The sequence below is a fragment of the Macaca thibetana genome, chromosome 20 (assembly GCF_024542745.1).
Source record: "Macaca thibetana thibetana isolate TM-01 chromosome 20, ASM2454274v1, whole genome shotgun sequence".
Classification (NCBI taxonomy): domain Eukaryota; kingdom Metazoa; phylum Chordata; class Mammalia; order Primates; family Cercopithecidae; genus Macaca; species Macaca thibetana.
The window spans coordinates 21,417,626-21,443,957 of NC_065597.1; the positions used below are offsets into that span (position 1 = coordinate 21,417,626).

The window sequence follows — 26,332 nt, forward strand, 5'->3', positions numbered from 1 at the left end:
CAAGCTAATCATTATTAGAGTAGGTAACATGATCTTTGACATACCTAGGTAATTTTTCTGAAGTATATGAGTTAAGTTGATATGCACAGCTCCTCAGCATCAATGTCATTGTTTTGCAAGTTTTAATTGAAGGTGACATCACTGTACTACAATTTTCTTGTGCTTCCACTTCCTAGCTCTGACTCTCTACAGATGGATATAACTTATTCATTTTAAGATGATAACCATTTATTTTCAATTTCTAGTTTAAGTGCGTCACAATAAAAAGGTGTGATCTTTGTGATGATAAGAATTTGAAGTATGTTGAAATTGCCTTTGTGATCTGGCTCATGGTTAACTTCAAGAATGTATGAAAAGAATCCATATTTTTATGTGTAGTGTTCCACAGCTCTTTTACTTGGTTTATACTCTTTTAATGGTTTGTTGACCATTTTATCTAAATACTCCATTTTGTCTACTTTTACTTATTTCTATTACAAATGGTTAATCTCTGCCACTAAGATAGATAAGTTCATCTTTTTGCTTATGGCTGTATTATTTGACACATGCAAGTTCATGATTGTTATCTATTCCTGCTTAATTGTTTCGCCCTTTATGCATTATCCATTTTTATCTTTAGTGTTTTTTATTTTTATTTTGCCTAAAATTTATTTTTATGTTATTTGCTATGCTAGCTGTTCTACTTTCAAAATGTTCCGATATTTTTCTTTCAACTCTTTATCTTTAACCTTTTTATATTTCTCTGTTTTAATCACGTGTGTTAGGTAGGCAAGGATAGCTTCTAGGACAAATATTTTCTGTTGTTTTAATGGCTTAACACAATGCTAATTTATTTCCGGCTTATGTAACAGTGGTTATTGGTCTCTCAATTGAGGCTGGAAGTAGACATGTGAGTGTTTTATGGACTAGGCCTTGAAGAGGTGTACCTCCCTTAGATTTATATTCCACTGGCCAACTCCAAGTCTCACGGCTATGCCTAATTGTGAAGGAGACTGGGCAATGAATCTAGTTGAGTGTCTTGGAAACTAAGGCACAGGGATTCTGTGAACGGCTGGTAGTCTCCATTACAGTTCTCACATCTGGACACCAAATACCTTTTGCTTCCTTATTCCCACATAGAGAAGACATTCACTTTTCTTCCAAAGGCAGAGTCTGAAAATCCCATTTAATTCTTTAATTTTGTGCAAATTCTAGGGTCTCCTTCATGCTTAGATATGGTTCCTTATGGTCTTGTGGCATTCAAGAAGGCAGCCTATTCATGCCTTGAACCCCACTGCTGCCCTATGCAATAGAAGGTGGAGTAGAGATGGAATATTAGCAGTAAAATCTCCATTTTCAAAAGAAAAGAATGAGAAACATGCTGCTCCATGACAATCAATGATAGAATCACGCTGGGGAGGTAAAGAACCTTGTAGTAAGAGAACATTCTTTACCCAGGTCTTAAATCTGCTCTCTGGAGGGAAGTACTCTGTCCATCATGCTCCATGGTCCCATCTGAACTGGATCTGGAGTAGGGTTACTTTCCTTAGGGGAATTAGCAACTATCAGCCCACTTCCTGCTGGTGCATAGTTGAGGCTCAGTTTTTTGCTTTTAGCAGTTACAGACTTTTAAGGTCAGATTAATCTTTATTTAATTTCTTAATAATCTTACAGGATTCAGATGTATTTCTTTCCAGTTAATTCATGAGTAGTAGCCACACCAGTCTTTCCTAGACGTGACTCTCAAGTTGCTTTATTTTTCTAATTTGTTATCATCATGCCTCTCTTTCAACTCAGTAGCAGCTACCATGAGGCTATCTGGAATAATGAGCTTGGTTTGAAAAGTAGCATCATTAATCTGACATATGCTACTGGGCTGAATTATTTGAATTCGTAATGGGCTATTGTCTCTCAAAGACTTTTGCAGGCTTATTTTATGCTTTTTGGACTCCAGAATCAATTGACTTTTTCAACTCTGTAATGTCCTACCTTTCATTTCTGCTTTCAAACTGGACAATGCTTTTTTCAGGAGCACATCTCTTTCTTGTAATATCTTGGTAAAAGCAGTGTGGAGCAACCAGCACACACTGACATTCTAGCTCTTCCCTGGAGCTTCAGAAGCAGTACAGTAGGTACTAGATGTACCTTTTGCATTATGGCAGAGCAGTTTTACCAAATGTCTTTCAGTGTTAAGACACAGATCCACATGGGTGTCTCTGATTGACAGTTGGCTTTGTCTGTTTGGTGAGGAAGATATCCAAGCTCATTTCATTGAGTGGCTGTATTGTCCCCTAGGAACTTATTATAGCTTAACATTTATCTCATGGAAGGTTGAAGTATGGAGAACCCAATTCATATGAGAAATAGCCCAGGAGTTACATTGTCTTCTGCTCAGTGACCATTAGTGGAAACAAATATCTCATCTCAATGCAGTGTAGGTCAGGAAACGTGGCTTTCTGTCTAGTCAGCCTCTTCTCCCGTACTGTGGAAAGAGAACTATTCTGAGGGATAGCTAGTTCTCTCTATCTGCAGTGTATTTTTTTTATACAGCATAGAACTATTTTTGAATTTCTCGTCTGTTGGTTTCTGCCTTTTAATGTGTGAATTTAAGTTCATGTTTCTTACCATTACTGATAAATTTGAAATAATTGCTATATTTCATTGTGTTTTCTTCACTACTAAGTTTTTCTTATTTTTAAATTTTTCTGGGCATATATGTGTATTTTTTTTGAGACGGAGTCTCACTGTCATCCAGGCTGGAGTGCAGTGGCGTGATCTCGGCTCACTGCAAACTCTGCCTGCTGAGTTCAAGTGTTCCTCCCACCTCAGCCTCCCAAGTAGCTGGCATTAAAAGTGTGTGCCACCAGGCCCGGCCAATTTTTGTACTTTTAGTGGAGATGGAGTTTCACCATGTTGGCCAGGCTGGTCTCGAACTCCTGACCTCAAGCGATCCGCCCGCCTTGGCCTCCTACATTGTGGGGATTGTAGGTGTGAGCCGTTGTGCCTGGCCACCAGGCATATTTTTGAATCGATTAAATTTCTTTTTGTCTGAGTTACTCCATACATCATTTTTTCTCCCTGTTGCTCATTTGGAAGCTAATGATTCTTTCCTCCGTTTCTTCCTTTCTGTCTTTCTCTCTTTTCCTCTCTCCCTGTTACTCTTGAAAGTCTTATATACATGTCTAAATTTTTTCTTAGGTATCAAGTTATTTAATGTCTATCATTCTGATCAGCAAAGCCAGACAATGCATGATTTAATGGCTCAGTGAAATCCTTTCCCCCATAAAAAAAATTTCACTTGTTGTTACTGTTGTTTTAGTTGCTTCTTCAATTCATTTTCAGCATAATTTATTTGGTCCTGTAGCTACTCCAAATGACGCACAAAATTTAGCGATAGTGATGACTCTGTTTGTGTTTATGGTGTTTTGAGTCCTCAACTTTTTCTTTCTTTCTTTTTTAAAAGCAGAGTCTCGTTCTGTCACCCAGGCTAAGTGCAGTGGCGCAATCTCAGCTCACGGCAAGTTCCGCCTCCTGGGTTCACGCCATTCTCCTGCCTCAGACTCCCGAGTAGCTGAGACTACAGGCGCCCACCACCAGGCCCGGCTAATTTGTTTTGTATTTTTAGTAGAGACAGGGTTTCACCATGTTAGCCAGGATGGTCTCGATCTCCTGACCTCGTGATCCGCCTGCCTTGGCCTCCCAAAGTGCTGGGATTACAGGCATGAGCCACTGTGCCCAGCCTTTTTTTTTTCTCTTTTTTTTTTTTTTTTGCATTTTCAGTAGAAACGGGTTTTCACCAGGTTGGCCAGCCTGGTCTCGAACTCTTGACCTCAGGTGATCTGCCTGCCTTGGCCTCCCAAAGTGCTGGGATTACAGGCGCGAGCCATCGCCCTTGGCTACTTTTTCTGTCTTTATGGGTATTATGGTGGGAACCCATAAACTACTGCGAGGCAGATACCATTTTAAGCAGGAAACCTTATTTTTTTCCGAAGCACATTTAAAAATATTTTCCAGTTTATCTGTTAAACATCCTGCTTTGTTCCTGGAGATCCTCTGAATGATTTCTCTCTTTAGATTCATCTGTAAAGTGAAAACTGTCATGGTCATTTCTCCAGCATGATGATACTGTTACATGTTTACTGCATATTCTGCATACCAAGCACATATCCGTCACACACAGTGTGGCCAACTTCCAAGAGGCCGGCATTCAGCCAGACAGCCTGAAGCACCAGGAGAAGTGCCTGGGTTTCCAAATGGCTTATGGAAAATTGTTGCTGCCAATATGAGTAGCCTACTTGTATTTCTACTTACGGCTTTCCCCCATATTTGATGGTATGTTAAACAGTCATTCATTCATTTTCTAAATTAAAGCTTGTCCTGAAAACGTGCTCAGTACTATTGTGTATGCATCAGGTATTAGAGATGCAGATATGAAGCTGTACATTTTAATTTACGATAAATGTCAGTGTGAATTATTGGTTGTTTTGCTTTTCTTTCATAGTCTCCTGTAGAGTTCTTGGGAATGGAAATTGGTATAACCTTTTTGGAGGACCCTCAGTAAAAATTGATCAAAATTTAAAATGTGGGTATCTCTTGACCTAGTGGGTCTACTTCCAGGAATTAATCTTAAAGAAAAATATTATATTTTGCTAAGTATTTGTATTGCAGCATTGCTTTCAGTGGCAATAAAAAATAAAAAAAATCCTGGCAACAACATAAAAGAATATTACAACAGAAACAATGAGTAACAGTTATAGGATTTTTTTTTTTTTTTTTTTGAGGTGGAGTCTTGCTCTGATGCCCAGGCTGGAGTGCAGTGGCGCGATCTTCGCTCACTGCAGACGCCGCCTCATGGGTTCATGCGATTATTCTGCCTCAGCCTTTTGATTAGCTGGGACTACTAGCACGTGTCACTATACCTGGCTAATTTTTGTAGAGATGGAGTTTCACCATGATGGCCAGGCTGGTCTTGAGCTCCTGACCTCAAGTGATGCACTTGCCTCTGCATCCCAAAGTGCTGGGATTACAGGCATGAGCCACCACACCCGGCCGCTTCTCATAGATATTATCCAACAATTCTCACAGTAACTTCAAGGAGCAAGTTCTTTAATTTCTGTTTTTACTGATAAGGAAGCTCAGGTGTAGAGAATGTAAATAAAAAGTTCACAAAGCTAGTGAAGTATGTGGGGACGGTTTTTGATGAATGATTGAATATACTTTAGTGGGCCACACATACTGGTGACCAAGTATGGGCGTAGAGCTCTGTTTAGATAGATTCAATTATGTATTATTGAGGAAAACTAGATTGTGAAGCAACCACATGAGCTACAACACTATGTTTTTAGGAAAAGTTGCATGATGTTTTTACATGGGTAGAAAATATACTCTGGAAGGATCTGAACCTGAACCAGGCTGTCCCTGTCCTTACCTTGGCGCAGTAGAACTTGGGGAACGTTTTTACTTTATACTTTATCCACTTCTGTATTATTTGTAATATAATGAACCAGTTTTATTTTTGCAACTAACAGTAAATGTAAATAGCTGATGACTACTTGGGTTAACCAAAGTGCTTGTGACCAACCACACGCAGGCAACTTCGGGACTACTGAGGCCAGAGAATCCTTTGTTAGGCCGGCTGTCCTGTGCATCGTAATATACTGAGTAGCATTCCTGGCCTCTGCCCTCTAGATGCCAGTTCACTTTCCACCAAGTTGCAACAAGCAGAAATGTCTCCGGAAATTAGCAGATGTCTGCTAGCGGTTAGAATGGCCCCTGGCTGAGAACCAGAGCAGACTCTGCTCACGCTCTGCTCAGACTCGGCTATCAGGATATAGTTCTGGCCCTCCCAACAGCTGGAACCGATACCATCTCCCTCCATTTGAGAATTGTTCAGACTTCACAAGTCTGCCGTGTGGAATGTAAAATCCTTTCGACCAGAACAGACAAATCTTGTTTTTGTCTTTTTATTCAATTTACCCACTATTGACTTGCGACTTGCGGCAATCACCAGGTCCCGGATCTCTGTGTTCGGAGCTACACATCTTTCTGAATCGAGGAGGTGTGGGGCACTGATTTTTCTTTTATCACTGACTTCCCCGAAGTGGGAAGTTCCGAGGCTTAACAAGTTTCATTAAGAACACGGCTATTAAATATTCAGAATATACAGACTGTTGCTGTTGAGAAGGTAATTATACAGTAAATTAGCTCATGTCCAGTACGTTGCCTTTTAAGCACGTCTTTGATGTTTGCAGTACTTCCATAAGATATAGGGCATGTTTATTAAGAGTCTTCAACTGTGTATAAAGCTAGAGCAGTCAAAAGTAATGGTGTCTGCTGAAGGATTCTTTATCATATGAATTTACCTTTAGTCATCTATTATTTATTTCAGCTATTTTATATGCCATTATAATAAATATTATGACAGAGAAAGCTTTTATGCTTCAACTTATTGTACTCCTCTTTACTTGCCAGCAATCCTTCAGGAAAATGTAACCACGCTTTACCTATAGTTAACGTAAATCATCACTTACATTAGAATGAAAAATTCACTGTGAAAAAAGGCTCTTTCTTCAATAGCAAGGCATAAATGCACAATCATGTTGACTGCCAACCTCCTGTGTCATTCACTGTCCTTCCTTAAACTGTTTTTAAGCTGCAAAGTGAATATATTGCATAGAGGGAAATGGGACGGTTTTGGAATATTTTCACTCTCTTGTTAGTTTCTGGCAAGATAAGCATTTTTTATCCGGATTGCAAAATATTGCCAATTACTGTCTAAGCATTTTTAATAGTTTTGCTTTCCATGGCACGTAACTCTTATACCAAATTAAATAAGCTGTTATCTGGTGCAATTTCTCCTTGAATAGACTCACAATTACCTATAGATATTGACATGGTTATTTTATAAATTGAGTTCCAGCAACACAAGGCAAAAATTTTGGCCTGTATATAGTGAAGGAAGAGTTGTCATCATTTTCTTCTTAGGGATGTTAGTGTATTTTGGCAGGGGGAGGTAGGAAGGGGATCTGGTGGAGGGCCCTGGAGTGAAGGTTGATGCTGGTTGGTTGATTTGAAGGTTAGGAATAGCAAACTCAGCCTCTGTTCTTCAAGACTTCCCCCATTCCCCTCCCCGCCCCAAAAAAGGTGTGAGAGACAAGGAAATCCAGGGTTTTGCCAGCGATCATTTTCGGTGTGGTTCCATATTTTAAAATGTGGAATCCTCTCCGAGAGTGTTTGTTTATTAAAAGCAAAGTGATAAAATGTGTCAAGCCAGGGAAGAGACTCTCAAACTCCCCTTTCCTGCGAATCCTATGAGGAAGAACATTTGTGAGGGCACACTTTTCATCTTTAGACTTGGCAAAGATGGGTCAAACTCCACATCAGACTGGCACACGATCTTGACTAAGACATACAAGAATCACTAGTCAACTGTGTCCCCATACATTTTCCAGTGAAGATGTCACCCATCGCAACCATTACCATCGCTTAAATAATACTAGAGGAATTAGTGTTATGAAGTCCCGCATACGATATTGATGAATTATTAAACCAGTTGAGTTAGATCTCTCCTGTAGTTCAGTGAATAATGTCATGTCAATACTATGCTCAACGCCAGTGTCTCTTGCTGCTGTAAATGTGACAGCTCCTATTTAAGGTTTTAGAACATAAAATCAGGACCGAGAGTATGTAAAGCGGAAGGATGAGAGACATCAGCATAATGCAATTAAGGCCCATTGGATTAGAATTTGCAGGATGCCATTAGCAATAAGCTCTGAGTGTAGATTATTGCCGTGCTTATATTTTCTCGTTCGGCAGTAACACTTCTCTTGTAAATTCTAAGTGGGTAAAATAAATATGATATAAAACAGACACAAATAAGAATATATAGATGATGTTAATTTCTTCAGAGCCTCCCGGTGTTATGTGTTGAAGAATATGACGATGGGGGAACAGCTCAGTGTGGCAATCTTGTGACGACACAAGCATTGGAAACAGCCACGTCTGAGTTGGAAACGCATATCTGTGTCTTACTAGCTTTGCCACTTTAACGTCACTCAGCCTCTGTTTTGTCATCTGTAAAATAGGGAAAATTATAGATGCTTCAAAAGATACTTGCTATTACTGTAAAATGAAAACAAGCATGTCATAGGCGCTTATTATTTTTGTTGCTTTTATGATCAATAAATACATGCAAATGAGAGCTTTTTAAATGAGATTCTGGAAATAAGTTTTTCCATATTGGTAAGGGAGGGGTAGATACATAGCCATCCAATCAGCATCGATGGATACCTTGAAGTGAGATCACAAAAATAGCTAATTCCCTGTAAACAGCAACCCTTGCCTCTGCAGTTGCATATGACGAGTCCCCCAGCTAAAAGAGAATTTCCTCCGGGTATAATGGAGGCCAGGCTCAGCACAGCCATCTAGTGTACCTGGGTATCTTCCTTCTCCAGCCGCTGTGCAGATGTGTTCCTTTATTTGACCCACATAGTGATGATGCTTTCAACACAGCATAACAAAGAACTGCTGCTTTGTGTTGCTAGATGTGCCAAACGTGTGTGCCAGGGATTCTTTCATTGGAGGTAAGTGGAGAATGCAAGGCCCACATGCACGAGATGGGAGTATTTTGAAGCATGCTCCCTAAGACCCAATAGCTTGGGCCGCAGACCAACTACTTCGGTTCACTATGGCAAGAAATGGGATAGGAGTGCGAACTCATTGATACCCTCCCAGCTGATTCCTAGGCAATTTACAATTGACGATGACTGTAAAGTAATAATTTGTGGTCTTGAAAACTAGGTATGATCATTGGAGTTGTTCCTATCCTGTGTTCTAAAGGCCTATTGCCTTGAGATGTTTTTTCTCCTCCCATTGTTGGTAAGCATAATGTAGGTATGAGACATTGCCTTTGAAGTGTTGGAATGATGGAGAGGAAAAAAGAAAATGGAGATTGAATCTGTGGAAAACACGTTTCCCTTTACAGGCAGTGTTAATGGATAAATGAATTTAGTCCTGTGAAGGTTGTCTCCCTTATTTGGGACTTGGTGTCCACTGACTGTGCTACTAATGAGTGCCCCTGTATCCAAGGGAAATGAGAGAAGCATACCTGGCCTACCAGGTTACCGAGATCAGGACAGCATGAGGCAGTTACAGATCTGATGGTTTTCCCTGGTTTTTGTCGCAGCTGCCATGAGGGCTTCCAAGGGGTAAGGAGGGTTGGGGGATGAGAGGACAGGCACATTGTGTAGACATAATGGAATATGGAATAGTTATTGAAATATTGCGTTGGGGTGAATCATGGCTTTGCAGTTACTATCGTGATGCAGCTGTGCATGAGGCTTTTGAATCTCAGCTTCTCCATCTGTGAAATAGGTGGATGATAATGACTGCACCCTGCAAAGTTGCTATAGGGATATAGAACTGCTGTGGGGCAAGGACTGAAGTGGTCATTGTTTTGAGGTCACTTTTATCATCGGCCCTTGATGACCCATTCAGCCCTATCTGTGAGGAGTGAAGCATTGCGCTCTTTATGGATAGTCACCACCACATCTTATGCGTTGTGATGATCACAATGATAAAACAGTACGCAGTCACAGTATAAGGATCTAGAGTTATGAACTCCTGATCAGATATCATGTTCTGCTCCAAGTGCTTTAGTTACATTGCCTCACTTCCCAACCTAAGGCAGGTGCTGTTCTTACTCCCATTTCACAGAGGAGCAAACTAAATACACAAGAAGCAGTAACTTGCCCAGCCCCAAACCACCCCCTGAAAAAAGAAAACAAGGGAGACCCACAGTTACTACTATGCATTATTACTGGAACACAATGGGTATCACATTTTAGCCATGGCCTTCAAAATAACGATAATAGCATATATTGAGAGCCCATTGTGTGGCTCATACCTTATGTTCACTCTATCTAATCTTCACTGTAACCATACAAGGCAATACTATTATGCTCATTCATAACTAAGGCAACTGAAGCCCAGAACCTTCCAGTAGCTTCCCTGAAGTCATGTTGCCAGTTCCTTGGCCATGCTGGGCTGTGGTTCCAGGGCAGCCTGGCTCTGGTGTCTTTGCTGCCAATGACAATATCTCCCCATTTCTCTGTTTAAATACCACACACTCCCCATATGGTTGCTTTGGTTTCAGGCAGTATCACATCAGAGTCACACATGGCTAATTTATAGTCATAAAATGATACTAGAGATCACTGTTGCATAACAACAGAAAACCCCTTTGATTCCACACTTACAGACTCTTGAGTCACTAAGACAGATTTTAGAAGTTAATAAAGAATAGATGAAGAAGACTTGCTATATGAAGAAGACTTGCTGTATTAAGGTGTCAGTGAACTGTGCTACTGATGAGCGTCCCTGTATCCGAGAGAAATGGGAGACATGTACCTGGGTTATCTGATTATGTCTTTCTGGCTGAGCCCTGGGTGTTGGGAGCAGGTGGGCTTCTGAGATACCTCGAAGTTGCCTGATGCTTCACATGTGGGATGGCACCTGTGCGGCTCTGTTTTAAAATGATGGGTTGTAGAGTCTGTATACATAATTTAAAATACATTAACATTTCTGTTTTGCCTGAGATAAACTTGTACTGGTGTGATCAGAAGGAAGAATGAGGATTTGGGGAAGGAAAATTTTGAGAGCCATTTTACAGCATTTCAAGATTCAGTGATCTCAGAATGAATGTCTTCTGGTTAAACAAACGTGGGAGGATGGATGATTAGAGGGATGGATGAATGGATAGGTAGGTGGGAAGATAGATGGATAGACATATAGGTTGGAAGGAAGGAGGGATATATGGAAAGCTATCAGTTTATTTTATGGTGGTGGGATTTTCTTTCTTTCCTTTTTCACTCTGACAGTCTTGCTATGTTGCCCAGGCTGGAGTGCAGTGGCGTGATCATGTCTCACAGCAGCCTCGACCTCACAACTTCAAGTGATCCTCTTGCCCCAGCCTCCTGAGTAGCAGGTGCACACCGCTATGCGCAGCCAGTTATGTTTTAGATGCTTTTTTATATGGCCTATATTCATGTGTCTTTGTGACTTTTTGAAGTAGGAGTTGGCCTGAAACAAGCCCAGAGAGGTAGACAGGGACCAAGTCATGGACTGAGTTAGTTGTTGCTGTTCCTCACTGTGTATTTTTATTTCTCCTCTTTCTGGACACATAGCATGTACCTTCTAGAAGCTAGGCCCAGCCACGTGACTTTGTCAAGGAAATGGGAGCAGAAGCAGCATCCGTCACTATTAAGTGGAAGTCTTTGAGATGCCACGTGCAGCTCACCACATTGCCTTCCACATGCCATGGAGGCTGTCAATGTTACAGACAACAGAGGCTCCGTCTACCTGGGCCCTGGCTGGCCATGGTGAGCTGGGCCCACTGACCTACAATGAGTGTGAAGTGTGAGCAAGTCATAATTCTGGGTTGTTGTAAGTAATGGAGATTTGGGGGTTGTTCCTTACTGAAGCACATCCTGATTGATTTAGAGGATCTTGTGAGCCATGCTAAGGAATTCAGACCGTATCTTACTGGCCACTGTGATGTACTAAAGGGTTTATATTGCCGATGAAGACGGCAGGCTCTGACCGAACAAGGCCTGAGCTTTTGATGTTCTAGATGGCAAGTGCTAATTCTAACACTTGTTAATGAAAGTCATGGTTTGCTTGGTGGTGATGAAACAGTTCTGTGTCTTGTATGTGGTGATGGTTTTATGAATCCATACATGTGATAACATGTCTTAGAATTATGCACAAAGGTACAGCAAACAAATGCATCTCAACTTGTATTAGTTTGTTCCCACACTGCTACGTAAACATACCTGAGACTGTGTAATTTATAAAGAAAACAGGTTTAATTGGCTCATTGTTCTGTGTTCATGTTTTACTTCTGGATAGGCCTCAGGAAACTTCCAATCATGACAGAAGGCGAAGAGGAAGCAGGCACATCTTAGCGGGAGTGGGAGAACAAGTAGGGGAAGGTGATCCACTCTTTTAAACAAGCGGATCTTAGGCAAACTTGATGACAAGACAGCATGGGAAGGGGGTGGGAGGGATGACACTAAACTGTTTTTAACCAGTCCCATGATCCAGTCACCTCCCACCAGGCCCACCTCCAATATTGGGGATTACAATTTAACATGAGATTTGGGTAGGGACATGGAGCCAAACCACATCAGGTGACATCCCAATAATGACTGTGGTCTAGTAAATTACGTTGTGCTGATGTTGATTTTCAGGTTTTGCCAATGCATTGTGTGTATGTAAGATGTATATATGGGGGAAGCTGGATGATGGGTGTAGGGGTGTTCTCTGTACCAGTTTGGTCATGTTTTGTGAATTTATAATTAGTTTCAAATAAAAGTTAACAACAAAAAGATCATGAGTTAAACCAAGAAAGTGAATTGTTGTCATTTGCAGATTCACTACCAGACCTGGCAAGAAATCTCACCTTGGCAGATCGAGTCTCTTGTCCTCGTCTAACAGCAGTTCACCCCTCAAAAATGGGTTCCGTTTGTAATCTGTCAGCCACTACCTTCTTATTTAGAGCATGTCCCACTACAAATATTTCGATAAAGCTACTTAGTTTGTTAGACAATCGGAAGTGCAAACCCCCAACACACCCATAAACACATACACACACCCTAATTTAAAAGCTGCATTTTCCATCCCCTGGACTTGCTGTATTGCCTCCAGTTTCCATTTCTCAGGATTGGTAGCAGAAATGGGAAACCTGATACCTAAGGTAAGAGAATTACCGGAATAACAGTGCGTGTACTTGAGTCACTATCCCCAGGAGCCCAGTAACCCACAGCTTGTGGATTAGTCTGTTGAACTACTTGATGGCTTGTGACCCCCTTTTCCCTTAGAGGCATATGTTATCATTTTCTTCTTATTGGTAGTGGCAGCTCTGTGCTTTATTTTGAAGGGAAGCGGGAGAACAAAAAGGAAACTTAGCAGTTGTAAGTTACTTATAGGGAAGACTGTATGGGCTAGTTGGCTGTGCTATCATTTTTGTTGAAATACTGCTGTGGGGTCACCATCTGGGAATGTTCTTCCTGTTTTATGGGGGAAATACAGACATGCATTTTTATAATCTGTAGCCTGCAGATCCCTTGGGGTTTTCCCTGGGGGCTTGGCTGAGCAGAACCATTTCTTTACCACCCCCTCCACAACATAATGAATGGCTGCCTTTCCTCTTGTGATACATTCACATTTCTGTAAGATTCTGCACGTGGCAGTGAGTGTCATGCTCCAAGTAAAAGGAGGCGGGGACCAGAGGACTGAGGATGAGGATGAAAGGTTACTTTGTTTGCTGACTTTGAATGTCAGCTAGTTGTGTTTATGATACCCCTCATCTTGGTGGGGGGTATTGCCACATTTTACACTTCGAAAAAATGTTTAATCATCAGATAAATATGAGTTACTCAGACAGCTTGTGGGGTTCAGCTCCTTATTTGGGGCTCACACCTTCCACAGGGTGTGACTTCACTCAAGGGCTTTCACTCTTCTTGGTGGCGGTTTGCCTCTTTATAGAAGGAGGGACGTGTCCTCACCTTACAGCAGACCCTCCAGCTCTATTATTCCCTGAACTTACGAAACCAGCAACCCCTGTGTTGGCATTTTCCCCTTTTCCTAGATCAGGTTCATGTTTCTCCTGCTCTTTCCAAAATCTACACATTTGGGCGTCTGCCGCTGTTCCCCAACACCAGGAATTTAAATCTGTGTTGGCCAATTTGCTTCTGCCACTGATGTGCTGTTGGGGTTTGGGGACATAATTTAATCACTTTCTACCACTTTTACTTAAAACTGGGCTTTGTGCTGGGTGTGGTGGCTCACTCCTGTAATCCCAGCATTTTGGGAGGCCGGGGTGGGTGGATCAGGAGGTTAAGAGATTGAGACCATCCTGGTCAACATGGTGAAACTGCGTCTCTACTAAAAATATAAAAGTTAGCTGCATGTAGTGGCGTGCATCTGTAGTCCCAGCTACTCGGGAGGCTGAGGCAGGAGAATCACTTGAACCCAGGAGGGGGAGGTGGCGGTGAGCCAAGATCACACCACTACACTCCAGCCTGGGCAACAGAGTGAGAGTCCATCTCAAAAAAAAAAAAAAAAAAACAACAACAAAACAAAAAAAACAAGAAAAACAACAACAGGGCTTTGTTAGCAGGCATGACTTGGATTCTTCAGGATCCGTACCTCAGTAATCTGGTCTGATGTGGCCTTCAGGGGGGATCTTTGGACATCACTGCCATCTGTCTATCCACTGTGCTGGACTAAAGCGCACACAGACTGCCGTTTCTTGCCGAGTGGCATCAGGGCAAGACTTTGGCACAAGAGACGTCTCCTCTGCTAGTTAAATTAATTAGACAGCTTCTCTTCCAGACAGGATGTTAGGTGCTTATGAACGTGCGATCTGCTCCTAGGTTTGTAAGGATAGAAATAGTCATCTTTTACAGATAAGGAAACTGAGACTCAGCACTGTGAAATGGTCCAGAGTGAGTGTGTTTTCCAGCCGTCGCTGCCTGCTGTTCACAGCTCAAAGCTTAGGACTTGGGTTAGAGCCCAGGACTTGGCGGCCAAGATAAACCGGCTGCAAATACACTGCACATCTCATCCCAACTCCTGTCCATCCCTGAACAGGACACTTTAGGGTAGAGGATGTTCTCAGCAGTGCCATTTGCATCCCCCTTCATAGCCTTATAGGTATCATGTTATCCTCCTTAATCTTAGTTAAACATCACAGTCTAGACTAGAAGTCCCAAGTCAACAATTTGTTTTACAGGATTCTTCTTACTTGAATAGGCAGGTGGCTTTTTGTCCTTTCAAGGAGCTAGGTCTAAGAAGTGATAGTATTGAATCTCGCGCTCTGAAGCGCACCCAGATTTAAAAGTTTGGAGTGGCCCCTACACACAAGGCCAGTGGGAGGGGCAACCCGGAGATCTGTCCTTGCAGAATGATGCCATGAAGAACATGGCCAACGGAACTCCATTGCTTCAAATCCTGACCTCTCCAGTTCTCCTGCTTTCTTGCCAGGAGGGAACTTGGGCTTCGGCATCAGACTGACTAGGGGTCAGTTCTTGTACTCAACTTCTTGTCTCTGTGATCTCTTGTAAGATGCTGCCTTGTCAAATGGAGAGAACATTGTCTTTGAGTTGTTAGGAGCCTGAAGTGAGATGGTATGTAAATGCCCAGCCCCCGGCAGGCCCTGAATACACAGTAGCCATTATTACCGTTAGTATTCGTATCACCAGCATGTACTCCACCTACTGATAGAGTTTTCTGGGTTTACTAAGTCAGGACTCTCTTTGAGATCTCAGTCCGTCAGAGTCTATTGGTATAAACGAGTCTTTCTGCTTTTGTACTTTATATAAAGGAGTTGTCTTTGCTTTTTTGATGCAGGTTTAGTGGAGATATTTCACAACCTGGATGGCAGCTTTTGAAATTAAGACATTGTCCACTGCATCTTTCCATGATCCAGGCCTTGTCGTGTGTTCCCCTCCTTACAGCTTTTTAGCATGCAGATTGAGAGGAGATAATGTTAGCCCAAAGCCCCTCTGCAAACTCTTTTGTGCGGCTGAAACACAGCACAACCCATGCTCCCCCACTCCGCCCCCACAGCCTGTAGGTTTAGCAGAATCCCAGCCTCACATCCTCCCCGAACTTGGCAGTAAAAGCCCTGTTCTTCCATTCATTCCTATGATTTATATTCTCTCTGGGCGTCTTATATTAAACAGGGGAATTCCGACATGTTCCATAACACATTTACTGTAACTTGATACCATGAACTAAACTTGCTGTTATTTATCATTTCTTTTTATTTTCTCTCATTCCAGCATAAAGCCAAGGTAGAAGCAATGGCCCTGGACCTCGCTCTGCTCCGTAGCGTGCAACATTTTGCTGAAGCATTCAAGGCCAAGAATGTGTGAGTGCTCCAGTGGAGGGTTATAGATCATAATTTCTTGCTATTGTAATGTCTTTATCAGATGAACACAATTGGGAGAACGCAAAGCTGTTGTGTTGTCTTGGCGTCCAAACCGGAGGCTCATTTATATTGGCCCTGTTAAGGTGAACCATATTTTCTTGACTCACAGTCACCCTCATTATGAGATGTGTCATCAATCTAATAACGGCTTCCCAGATACAAAAGGAGAAGACGCTATTAAAGCACTAGTAAAAGTGGCTAATAAAAGCTTGGCAATTGTAAGATGCATCCTGATTATAAGATTTTTGCAGTGCATTTCAGAATCGAGTAAGAGTATATTTTAATTCTATTCAGGACCAAGTAAATTCAGTTATCTAGTATGGCTGGGATGTTTACAATCCAAGCACCCAAAAGACCTCCAGTTTCTAAAACCTTCGGTGATTTGATGTGGTACATGGACGTGATTCCAAAAAACGTGGACTCACATTCATTTTTTTTTTTTTCTTTATTTTCAGTCTTTCAAAATTCCAATTGGAGAAAGCCTTAGTTAGGGCCTAGCATATTTTGATGCTATCATATGCTAGCATCCCTTTCTAACAGAGAAGGTTGTAGGAGAGAGGGAGAGAAGCGGAAGCGGGTGGGGAGACAGAGAGACAGACAGGAGGCCTCAAACCCTGAAACCCTGAGCTAAGGAAAGCGATCATGGCAAGCTACAATAATTACAATACTTTGTTTCCAAGTGTTTATATTTACTCATATTTAGGGCAGGCAATCCTGGTTTCTCATTTAACATAGAGGTTTGAATTTCATTAATAAAGAACTTCATTTGTTTTTTTTCAGTGACTTGATTCAAACATGAGGATTAAGTGAATAATAGCACAGGTGGTGCCAAGGATAAGATAATTACACAAGAGGCACCAGAGCCACTGAACGTGGAGAGCTCTCGTAAATGACAAGCTGCCTTTGGCTTTGCTAGGCTCTGTTGGGAACGTTAGTTCTGCAGTGTTCCAAGCAGATGAAGGATGTGAGGGAAGGGATCTTAAACCAGATATTCAAATGGCCCTGTGGGGAGCTGACCCCACGCTTTTGTCTAGTATCCAATCCTCTTTGCATCGCTCTGTCACCCAGGTTGGACACGATCTCGCCTCACTGCAACATCTCGCTCCGGGCTCAAGCGATTTTCCTGTCCCAGCCTCCTGAGTGGCTGGGACTACAGGTGCCTGCCACCATGGCCTGCTAATTTTTGTATTTTTAGTAGAGATAGGGTTTCACTATATTGGTCAGACTGGTCTTGAACTCCGGACCTCAGGTGATCCACCCGCCTCGACCTCCCAAAGTGCTGGGATTACAGACATGAGCCACCACGCCCAGCCACTCTACTTTGTTAGACTTAAAAAGTTTGCTCTCAGCTGGGTCCAGTGTCTCGTGCCTGTTATCCCAGCACTTTAGCAGGCCAAGGCGGGAGGATCACGAGGTCAAGAGATCAAGACCATCCTGGCCAACATGGTGAAACCCCTTCTGTACTAAAGATAAAACAAGTTAGCTGGGTGTAGTGGTGCACACCTTTAGTCCTAGCTACTTGGGAGGCTAAGGCAGGAGAATCGCTTGAACCTGGGAGTCAGAGGTTGCAGTGAGCCAACATGGCGCCACTGCACTCCAGCCTGGTGACAGAGTGAGGCTCTCTCTCAAAAAAAAAAAAAAAAAAAAAGTTTGTATTCAACCTGTTGTGGTGGCTTACGCCTGTAATCTTAGCATTTTGAGAGGCCGAGGTGGGTGGATCACCTGAGGTCAGGAGTTCGAGACCAGCCTAGGCAACATGATGAAACCCCATCTCTACTAAAAATACAAAATTAGCCGGGCGTGGAGGCACATGCTTATAATGCCAGCTACTTGGGAGGCTGAGGCAGGAGAATTGCTTGAACCCAGGAGGTGGAGGTTGCAGTGAGCCGAGGTTGAACCGTGCTGTCTAGCCTGGGTGACAAGAGCAAAATTCTGTTTCAAAAAAAAAAGTTGACTCTCTAAGGCTGTTGCTGGAGTTAGCAACTGTCCCAAGTCCTTGAGGTCTACATTAGAGTCAGAGTCTTAGTGAGAGTTGCAACATCCCCTAAGTGCAGACCCCAAGGTGTCTTGTAGTAACAGTGAAATGACATCCCCCAGCCAGCCAGATCTGAGAGGGACTTCCTGTTTGTGTCCTTTGCAGTGCTTGGCTGTTAGCAGCTGCCACCCCTTGCCAGAACTATCAAGAGGCACCTCAACAGGCTGTAATACTAGCGTTCAAGACATTTGTTCACTGATTGCTTCATCATTCATTTATCCACCTGCTCCTTCACTTCACACACATTTCAGGAGCACCTCTAAAGCCCCAGGCATTCTTCTGGGCTCTGGGAAGAGAGTGGTGGTCCTGGAAGCCACAGTAACCCCACACAAGCTATCACCTCAGTTGTCAGCTATGATGGACGGCTGACTCCTCAAACTCATCTGTCTGTGGTGGTTTGGGAGGGAATGATGATAACAAGAACAGCAGAGGTAGCAGCTCATTTACTGAGGGCTGATGATGAGCCATACATGGAAAATACTTTGCATGTATGTTGTGATTCAGTTCTCAAAGCAATCCTTGGGAGTAGATGCTATTAATATCTCTACTATACAGATAAGGAAAGTGAGGCTAGAGAGGATATATAATTTATCCAAGGCATGTGGGATGTAGTTAGAGGGGCTGATTTAGCTTCTCCAGGGCTCCAACTTGACCACCATATTGTACTGTCTTTCCTTTTATTTTTTATTTATATTTTGAGACAGGGTCTTTCTCTGTTGCCCAGGCTGAAGTGCAGTGGTACAATCTCTGTTCACTGCAACCTCTGGCCCCCGGGTTCAAGCGATTCTCATGCCTCATCCTCCAGAGTAGCTGGGATTACAGGTGCATGCCACCACAAACACCTAATTTTTGTATTTTCTGTAGAGATGAGGTTTCACCTTGTTGGCCTGGCTAGTCAACTCCTGACTTCAAGTGGTCCATCTGCCTCGGCCTCCCAAACTGCTGGAATTACAGGCATGAGCCACTGTGCCCGGCTCTGTTTTTCATTTTGAATGTGATAGAAATAGACCCAGAGAGTGTGAGGGTCTTTTGTGGGGTCACTTTGCAGGTTGGGTGACAGGCATGGTATTTCACTCCAGTCTGCCTCTTGTTCTTTCCCTGATAGCATGCGAGATCTCACATTCACTGCCACTGAATGACTTTCTCCAGTTCCTCTGTCAGAACGTGTTGGAAGCGAGCAGCTTTGCTGAAGTGAGCCAACTGTTACATAATAGGATCGTCTTCCACGTCTCAACTGGACCATTAGGTTTTAACCGTTAAGTAGTTGGGAAATCATCAAGTTGAAGTGCCTTTTGTAATCAGCCACCTCAAAATCTTGGAGGAAACTCTCACCCATTTTTGCCCTAATCCCAGATTTTAGTACAGGACTTTCAGTTTTTAGAAAATACTTCTAGGTTGAGAAACAAGGGTGATTTTCCTGTTAGAGCTCTCTGTAGCACAAACCTCTTTGTGTCTGTCCCACGAGAGTACAGGATTTTACATGGCTTGGAGAAATATAGTGGTGGTGAAAATATGCATAAAGAAAGCGAGAGATTTTACTTTTGAAATGCTGCCAAAGTGAAATCTCTCATGGACAGGCAGATGACAGTTTAGTACTTGCAGGTCTTTCGATTCTGAGAACTGTCAGAAGTGAATTTAAGTGCTGGTGACTAGGCTGCCAAAGAAACACATGTAACTCTATTCTTATCACCCCCCATCTTCAGACATTAAAATTTCCTTGTGTGTAAAACATAATGACAAATGAAAGAAAGGCTGCCAGTTCAGAACCAATCTCTTTTCGTGCCGTTGCATTGTGGAGAGGAAAAAAAAAAAAACCCTTAAATTTAAATTCCATGTGGGTGCTCTTATTTAATATACCGTTTCAAAGCCTGTATGCGATCACACCAGAGTATTATCAGGCTCTGAGTTCCTGTGTGTACTCCCTCGGTCCATGCTCCAGCTCAAGTGTTTCTCCACACTGGGATAGGCAGCATATTGTGTAGTCTTAGAGCAAAAAAGGTAGAAACAGATGCTTCGTACAAACACGGGTGAGAAGAGTGGCTCATTGTACTGTGGAACCATCCTCCATCTGCCTTCTGCAGGAGATGGGGATCAGCCTGTTCCTAGATATCTTCTTTTTATTCTGGGTGCTGGGAGGAGAGGGTGCAAAGGAGGCTATTGTAGAGGGAGCCCTCCTAACCATAACCATGATTGTGTAAACAATAGCTGCTAGCCAACTTGTTAGTTTTGTGCAAGGCAATGTACTAAGCTCTTATATACATGTATTCTGTCTTTAATTTGTTGTAAGAATTCTGGATGCTTAACCATGATTATCCCTACTTTACAAATTACTAGGTTGCAGTGCAGAGAGCTCAAGACACTTTGTCAACTTGAGCAAGTAGAAGATCCAGAATTTGAACCCAAATCTGTCTGAATGCAAAATGACTTTTTGTTACTTCTCACACTTCAGTCATAGAATTTTCAGTGTGGGTTTCTGTATTGGTTATGTATTACCGTGTAAGAAATTACTCCGGCTGGGCACGGTGGCTCACCTGTGTAATCCCAGCGCTTGGGGAGGCTGCGGCGGGTGGATCGCTTGAGGCCAGGAGTTCGAGACCGACCTGGCCAACATGGGTGAAACCCCACCTGTACTAAAAACAGAAAAATTAGCCGGGCATGGTGATGCATACCTGAAGTCCCAGCTACTGAGGCACGGGGATTGGATGAACTCTGGGGTGGGCAGAGGTTGCAGTGAACCGAGATCGTGCCACTGTCCTCCAGCCTGGGGGACAGAGTGAGACTCTGTCTCAAATGGCTCCAAAATTTAGTGGCTAAAAAACAATGTAAAACAAATATTTCTATTGTCCCTCCTCTTTTCCTGCCTCCGTCTTTCTCTTAGTTTAGTTTGTTTGAATCAGGATTCAAATAAGGTCGATGCATTTTTAATCTTCAGGTTTTCTCTTCTTTTTGTTTTCCTTAAAAGTATTTCTTTTAATGCAACATATTTAAGGGACCAGGGTGTTCTCTAGAGCAGGGGTCCCCGACCTCTAGGCCACAAACCAATAGCGGAACCGTGGCCTGTTAGGAACTGGGTGGCATGGCAGGGAGTAAGTGGTGGGCGAGCAAATGAAGCTGCATCTGTGCTTAGAGCCACTCTCTGTGACTCTCATTACTGCCTCAGCTCCGCCTCCTGTCAGGTCAGCAACAGCATTAGTCTCATAGGAGCACGAAGCCTATTGTGAGCTGCACATGCGAGGGATCTGCGTTGCGTGCTCCTTATGAGAATCTAATGCCTGATGATCTGTCACTGTCTCCCATCACCTTCAAGATGGGATCATCTAGTTCCAGGAAAACAAGCTCAGGGCTCCCACTGATTGTACATGATGGTGAGTTAGATAACTATTTCAGTATATATTACAACATAATAATAGTAGAAATAAAGTACACAATAAATGTCATGTGCTTGAATTGTCTCAAAACCACCGCACTCCTGTGAGTCTGCGGAAAAATTGTCTTCCAGAAAACCAGGCCCTGGTGCCAAAACATTTGGAAACCTCTGCTCTAGAGATTTCTGCAGTTTGTACTTTGATGATTCTATCTCTGTGGTATCTTGTAACATACTCTTCTGTCTCCTGAGTTTCCTGTGAAAGGGTAGATAACTCAAGAGACTCAATCAACTTGGTGTTTAATGTTTTCGTAAGAATACTTCAGAGGCAGTGGTGTAATCGTCCAAGAGGACACACAGGCCCGATCGCCAAAGCCAGTTTTCTTCAGGCCCGGCACGTCCTGACCTCCTCACTCCTCTGTCCACTCTCTGTTTACCCACTCCTGTTTTCATTCATTGATTCTGTTACTCTCTACTCAGTTTTCTGGGTGGTCAGCCCAGGAAGCCTCAGCCTCCTTCCAGATAGTTCTCCTTAGAGTTAGCGGCGGTCATTGGCCAGTGTGTCTCGGGTCGAATTATTTTGGGCATTACTGGAAAGTTCCAAACCAAAGCCTGTGGTAAGTTCCACCCAAACTGGCTTGGGAGGGATATTTTTGTTTAAACTGCATCCCTGGAGAGGAGCCAGACTTCCCACTGCCTGGCAGCAGTGGTGTCCATAGGAGTATGAAGAGCTGGGTCCCTTTCTAATCACTCAGACCAAATATTGGGGTTTTGTGTAATGGACTGATAAACAACAGTATGTTTTCATGGTGGCTTTGCACATTTTCCTTCCTAGTGGTAGCTGCTTAGTTTACTGAAAAGTTCATATTTTCAACAGGGCCTAGAAGAGTTAACAGCTCCTAGAGAGAAGTAATCTGTAATACTTTTTCTTCTTCAAAAAATGGTTTATGGCTGGGCACAGTGGTTCATGCCTATAATCCCAACACTATGGGAGGCCAAGGTGGGAGGATTGCTTGAGCTCAGAAATGTGAGACCAGCCTGGGCAACATCGTGAGACCCTGTCTGTGTATTACAAAATTTTTCAAAAAATGGTTTATAGTTCCATATGTGCCTGATAAAATAGACAACTGAATTGCAGTCCTGGAACTTAAAAAGTTGGTGACATCCCCTGAGATATTTATTACTTAGTTTTCAGTTACCGGTCAGCTTGTATAATACTGACCAATGGTTTTGATTCTTCTTGGAATTGATAAGAAATTCATATTAAAATACCCAAGTCCAAACGTTTTTAGAACTGCATTTTTGATCATGGATTTTTATGTCTCTTCTGAACTTTCTGTCTCCAGTATAATTTAAAGAAATTATACTTAAGCTGTGTCTCACTTGGAAGATAATATAGAACAGTGGTGTTTTTTTGATTTAAAAAAAGGTTAAAATAACGGTTTTCTATCCTTGCTTTACTTCTTAAACATTTGAGAGGAAAAAAAAATCTTTAACAAGGTTATTTATTTTCATTTACTGCTAAATTACTTTCAGAAGTTGAATCTACTAATCCCAGATATGATATTCTTGGATTCATATTCCAAATTTTGCTGTGTGAAATCCATCTATGGAAGTGGGTGGGCTATAAATTATAAATAAATTCCAAATTTTGTGGGATAAATTACCCTGAAGACCAACGTGTAAATTACATATTAATCTTTCTTTTTCTCCCTAGCTCAGTTTTAAGAATAATGTTTTAGCCAACATATCTGCATTACTCTTGGCTCAACATGAGAAATCCATTTTTGGTTTGCCTAACAGAAGATCACGTTGCTTTGCTTCTCTACACAGTATGAAAACCCAAAGAAAAGAAAAACAAAGGCAGTTTTTTGCTGTAATGAATGCTCTAAATCTAGCTCTTAATTATGATTTTTTAAGGAAAATTTTGAAAAGCCTACAAGTTAAATTTTTTGTGTCCCATACGTTTTCCATCCTAAGGCATTAAGAAATCATGCTGTGAAATACTTAGTGTATCTAGAAACATCAGGGAAGAAGCATGCTTCCCTCCTAAGTAAATTTTTGCCTTCTGAAACTTTTTCAGCATTCAATCTTTTTATATAATACTTTGAAAAATATTTCTGAAATAGATGATACACTCTCTTTCCCAAAACATCAAAGTAGGACCATACAGGGCAGAGGTAGGTAAACTTTTTGTAAGAGGCCAGAGAGTAAACATTTTAGAATTTTCAAGCTATTAAGATCTCTAATGCAACTGCTTGCTTCTGCCATGGTAGCCTGAAAGCAGCCATAGATAGCATGCAAATGGATGATCATGGCAGTGTTCCAATAAAACTTTACAAAACAGACAATGGGCCGGATTGGCTGGGGGCCATCGTATAGGTCCTGGGCAAGGACCTATATGTCCTGGAGTACTGTAAAGAACATGGGTGTTGGGGGTCAACTGAAACTTTCAGCTCTACCACTTAATGGCTGTGTCGCTTTGGGCAAACTACTGAAAATCTCAGCCTCACTTTCCGAGTCTGTGTAATGTTGATTTGCACAGTGCTTTGCAGGTTGTTGATTATTGAAAATAGCCAGAATGCATGAAATTACCAGACACATCTCACTTTATGGAGCCTGGGACTATTGGTAATATGCATTTGTTTCTCATGTTGATCCTAAAATGATCTAAGAAAGGTTTCCGAGAATATATAGAGCTTAAGATAGAAATAAGAAAGCTAATTAAACAGGAAAAGGGGATAGATGTGCTCAGAGAGGAAGTGTGGGTCTCATAAGGGCTTTCACAATAGTTTAAAATGAGACGACAGATGTGGTGGCTCATGCCTGTTATCCCAGCACTTTGGGAGACCAAGGCAGGCAGGTTGCTTGAGCTCAGGAGTTTGAGACCAGCCTCGGTAACTTGGCAAAACCTTCTGTCTACAAAAATTACAGAAATTAGTTGGGTGTGGTGGTGCATGCCTGTAGTCCCAGGTGCTTGGGAGGCTGAGCAGGAAGGATCACTTGAGCCAGCGTGGTGGAGGGTACCGTGATCATGCTACTGCACTTCAGCCTGGGCAACAGAGCCAGAACCTATCTTGAAAAGGAAAAAGAAAGAGAAGGGAAGAAAGAGGGAAGAGAAGTAAGAAAGAAAAATTGGGTCCAGGAATGATCTCTGCAATGCCTGGCAACCAAGAGAAGAAGGGAAATGAACTTCACATTGCCTGCAAGCTCTAGGGCGACAAGAGCCAAGAGAATTTATTGTTACTGTAGTGATGTTCCACTGAGGATCATAAAGTACTTCATTACTCTACTGAGTATTTTTTTTTCTGCTCTTTTGTTATTCTTGATTTACACTGATGGAAAACCATGGACCCGAGGATGCTTCACAGTTTTCTTTTGGAGTAAGTGCTTAGATTCCATTTTGTTTGACATGACTATGTCTGTTCCTCTTGATTTTAGGCATCTTTTTCAGATGAGTTGCTGTAAAAGCAGCCTGCTATGGATAAGTGAGGTACACCAGCACACACTGCAAATACTAGGAATCCTTAAGCACGGTGGCACACCAGACCACTTCATCTGCTTCCTTTCTCCCCTCCTTAAAAACTTTTTTTTCCCTCGCCTCATCATTTATTCAGCACTCACAACAGTGCCAGGAACTTGGCTAGACATTGGAAATAAAGCTTATGCCTTCTCATATCTCCTGTACCTTATTTCTTTCTTGCAGCAGTTGTGATGCTTAGCAGTTTTTTGATAACTTTTTATGATGCCAACCTTCAAAACCCCACCCCTGATGGAGAGAATAATTATTACATTAATTAGGGGTCACTTAGCATGACATTTGTTGGGAAAAAAAAAATCTCAGTGAGCCCTTTTGCCATATTAAAAGTTATCACTGCCAAGACATAAATGAAAATGTGTTGAATTAACCACACCAATGTTCACAGAATAAACATTTTTGATTTCCCAACAGAATCTTAGGTTTAACTATCACTATCATGTTTCATGAAATCAAACTGATATAGGGAAATTGAAGACGAAAAACCTTCCCTTCGAGAAAGAGGAAAAACCACGCTTTGGAGGGTAGATAAAAATTACCCCGTGGTTGTCTTTTCCTACTCCTCACAGTCCCACCAGTGCATATGCAAGCTGGTGTCCTGCCTTTAGCTATAGAAAAGAATGTTAATTATTGCTGGTGTTAAATAATGATTATGTAAAGCACTGGACTAGACATTCATCGGCAAAGTTTTTCTGCAAAGAATCAGATAGTAAATATTTTTGCTCTTATCAGCCAGACGGTCTTTGTGGCAACTATCATTGTTGAATACATTGTTGAGTGTTACACGAGACTATTGTAATATAAAAGTAACCTGAGACAACACAGAAGTAACTGGGTGTGGCTGTGTCTGAATAAAACTTTATTTACAAAGAACAGGAAGTGGCTTGGATTTGGTATCTGGCCTGGCCGCTGTGGTTTACTACTCGTTGGACAGTAGCCCACAGACCCTTGAAGTGAAACTCATTTTAATAGCACCCTTTTTCATCATGAGAAATATATTCCGTTTTTCTTAGAAAATGGGTTATGTTAGGTTTGGTCAAGGTAATTAAGTGTTGAGAGTCGATGTTGTGTGCCTAATTTGAATTATTTGAAGAAACTCCCCCATGATATTTAAGGGCTGAGAGAAGAGGAAAGAGTTTGAGTGGAACAATGTGCTTTGCTGAGCTTTGGAAATACTACCATACGGGGAAGCAGGTCAATAAAGTAACTAAGTACTGTTTAAATAATGAAGATACTGAAGCCCTAATTGGAGTATGGAACCATGTAATGATGATAATCATTGCTAATATTTATCAGCTATTTATCATGTGTCATGTACTGCTAAGCACTTATATACCATTCCATTTTATCGTTATAAGGACTCAAAGGGTGGGTTAAAAAATGGCAGAAGAATGGTAGTGTTTAATGGTTCAGTCTGGTACA

At 42.0% G+C, this 26,332-nt stretch overlaps 1 protein-coding gene across 4 annotated transcripts in view; it reads left to right on the forward strand.

Annotated features, from left to right (window-relative positions):
* The window catches only part of WWOX (WW domain containing oxidoreductase), a 1,132,972-nt gene that overhangs the window by 290,271 nt on the left and 816,369 nt on the right, over positions 1-26,332 (forward strand). For all 4 annotated transcript variants that reach the window (XM_050773210.1, XM_050773209.1, XM_050773212.1 and 1 more), the window contains exon 6: positions 15,825-15,913. In XM_050773210.1, the coding sequence (XP_050629167.1) occupies positions 15,825-15,913 (89 nt within the window). The remainder of the gene's footprint in view (positions 1-15,824; positions 15,914-26,332) is intronic.